The following is a 2,500-nucleotide window of genomic DNA, read 5'->3' as shown; positions in this document are numbered from 1 at the left end:
GAGAGTGTATTTCTGATAGTAAAATATATGTGAGTGTGTATTTCTGATAGTAATATAGCTGTGAGAGTGTATTTCTGATAGTAATATAGATGTGAGAGTGTATTTCTGATAGTAATATATATGTGAGAGTGTATTTCTGATAGTAATATATGTGAGAGTGTATTTCTGATAGTAGTATATATATGTGAGAGTGTATTTCTGATAGTAATATATATGTGAGAGTGTATTTCTGATAGTAATATAGCTGTGAGAGTGTATTTCTGATAGTAATATAGATGTGAGAGTGTATTTCTGATAGTAATATAGATGTGAGAGTGTATTTCTGATAGTAATATAGCTGTGAGAGTGTATTTCTGATAGTAATATAGATGTGAGAGTGTATTTCTGATAGTAATATAGATGTGAGAGTGTATTTCTGATAGTAATATATATGTGAGAGTGTATTTCTGATAGTAATATAGCTGTGAGAGTGTATTTCTGATAGTAATATATATGTGAGAGTGTATTTCTGATAGTAATATAGCTGTGAGGTGCGTTCACTGACCTGTCCAGGTGAAGAACTCTCTGACCGACTCTGGAGAAAGCTGCTGCTACCACCGACTCAGCGAGACCTGAACACATCACAATAATCAACAATCAATAACTAATATTTATGTTTATTAAACCTTCATTCATACTGGAGAGCCCTCATTCACAATGACATCATTGAGTCAACAACAACAACAACAACACAGAAGTCCCATCATGTGTGAGATGTAACGGAGGAGCTGAGTAACGCTAACCTGGCTAACTGTCAGTTAACCGTTAGCATCATAATGACATCACGTGACGCGTTAGCATCAGGCTAAAGCTGTTAGCAACACAGTGTGTGTGTGTGTGTCAGTGTCTATGTGTGTGTGTGTGTCTGTGTGTGTGTGTGTGTCTCTGTGTCTGTGTGTGTGTGTGTGTGTGTGTGTGTGTGTGTGTCTCAGTGTCTGTGTGTGTGTCTCTGTGTCTGTGTGTCTCTGTGTGTATGTGTGTGTGTGTGTGTGTGTGTGTGTGTGTCTGTCTGTCTGTCTGTCTGTGTGTCTGTGTGTGTGTGTGTGTCGTGTGTGCTATGTGTATGTGCGTGTGTCTCTATGTCTATCCCTGTGTCTGTCTGTGTCTGTGCTGTGTGTGTGTGTGTGTGTGTGTGTGTGTGTGTGTGCACAATGTGTGTATCTGTGTATGTATGCAGTGTGTGTGTCTGTGTGTGTGTCTCTGTGTGTGTCTATGTGTGTGTGTGTGTGTGTGTGTGTCTCTGTGTGTCTCTGTGTAGTATGTGTGTGTGCTGTGTATGTGTGTCTCTGTGTGTGTGTGTGTCTGTGTGTGTGTGTGTCTGTCTCTGATGTGTGTGTGTCTCATGTGTGTGTGTGTTCACAAGTGTGTGTGTATGTGTGCGTGTGTGTCTCTGTGTGTCTCTCTGTCTCTGTCTGTGTGTGTATGTGTGTGTGTGTGTGTGTGTGTGTGTGTGTGTCTGTCTGTGTGTGTGTGTGTGTCTCTGAGTAAAAGTACAAAGTAGCAGAACATGAAAAATACTCAAGTAAAGAAGTAACTCTAAGGAGCTGAGTAACGGTCAGTTATAAACCGTTAGCATCATAATGACATCACGTGATGCGTTAGCATCAGGCTAAAGCAGTTAGCAACACAATGACACAACATAATATATAAAAGCTAAGGAAGCTAGCGTTATCCGCGTGTTAGCTCCGCTGCTAACATCAACAAACCGAACATATATGTGAACAAACAAACAAAAGAAAGATGTGTTAGCGGGTTGTGGCTAGAAGGGATACAGCTACGACCGGAAGTTACGCAAACGTACGCAAAATAACAATAAATTTACGCTAACATAAAATAATTTTAATACTTTCATCCAGGAATCGCGTGTTCGTTTCTTTGGAGTGTTAAAACCCAAACCAGTATCTTTTTTCCTAAATTTTATTAGTCGTTTTGGAGCTAAAACGTAACGGCAGTCGCCGTACCTTAGCTGTATCCCTTCTAGCAACAACAACACAGCTGCCTGCCGTTAGCTGCTAGCCGCTCTCATCTACAATGAATGGGCGGTTAGCCGTTAGCTAACCCAGCCTGTGTCCCCAGTTTAAACCGGGATTCCGGGATGTTTTAGAACCGAACAGCCGTGACAGCGCGCAGACACACGTCCACATAAAGGACCCGGATCATAACCTGTGATATACATGCAGGTGTTTCTGTACCTGTGCCCAGAATGACGACGTCAAATTCAGACGGTAGCTCCTCAGCGGCCATGTTGTTCTCTAGGGAAATACAGGGGGCGTGGCCAGACCAGAGAGTCAGAGGGGGCGTGGTCAGACCAACGCGTCACAGAATCAATCAGTTGTTTTAAAATGTTGACTGGATACAATCAATAAAGATTTAATATCCTGAATGATCAGCAGCTCAATCAGTGACCCCGAACTCTCCATCCCATAAATGAGTCAGCAGTGTGAATGATGAGTCAGCAGTA

General features: G+C 41.8%; 1 protein-coding gene across 1 annotated transcript in view; it reads right to left on the bottom strand.

Annotated features, from left to right (window-relative positions):
* The window catches only part of chm (CHM Rab escort protein), a gene marked incomplete at its 3' end in the record, with an annotated part of 23,113 nt that extends 20,782 nt beyond the window's left edge, over positions 1-2,331 (bottom strand). The window contains exons 1-2 of the mRNA XM_078244550.1: positions 2,232-2,331; positions 545-611 (exon numbers count right to left, since the gene is read on the bottom strand). Of these exons, the coding sequence (XP_078100676.1) occupies positions 545-611; positions 2,232-2,283 (119 nt within the window). The remainder of the gene's footprint in view (positions 1-544; positions 612-2,231) is intronic.
* Positions 2,332-2,500: the final 169 nt, after the last annotated feature.

This window comes from Sander vitreus, unplaced genomic scaffold (assembly GCF_031162955.1).
Source record: "Sander vitreus isolate 19-12246 unplaced genomic scaffold, sanVit1 ctg257_2, whole genome shotgun sequence".
NCBI classification, from domain to species: Eukaryota; Metazoa; Chordata; class Actinopteri; order Perciformes; family Percidae; genus Sander; species Sander vitreus.
Note: the sequence above shows the minus strand (reverse complement) of the source record. Positions and strands in the feature narration are given on the sequence as shown.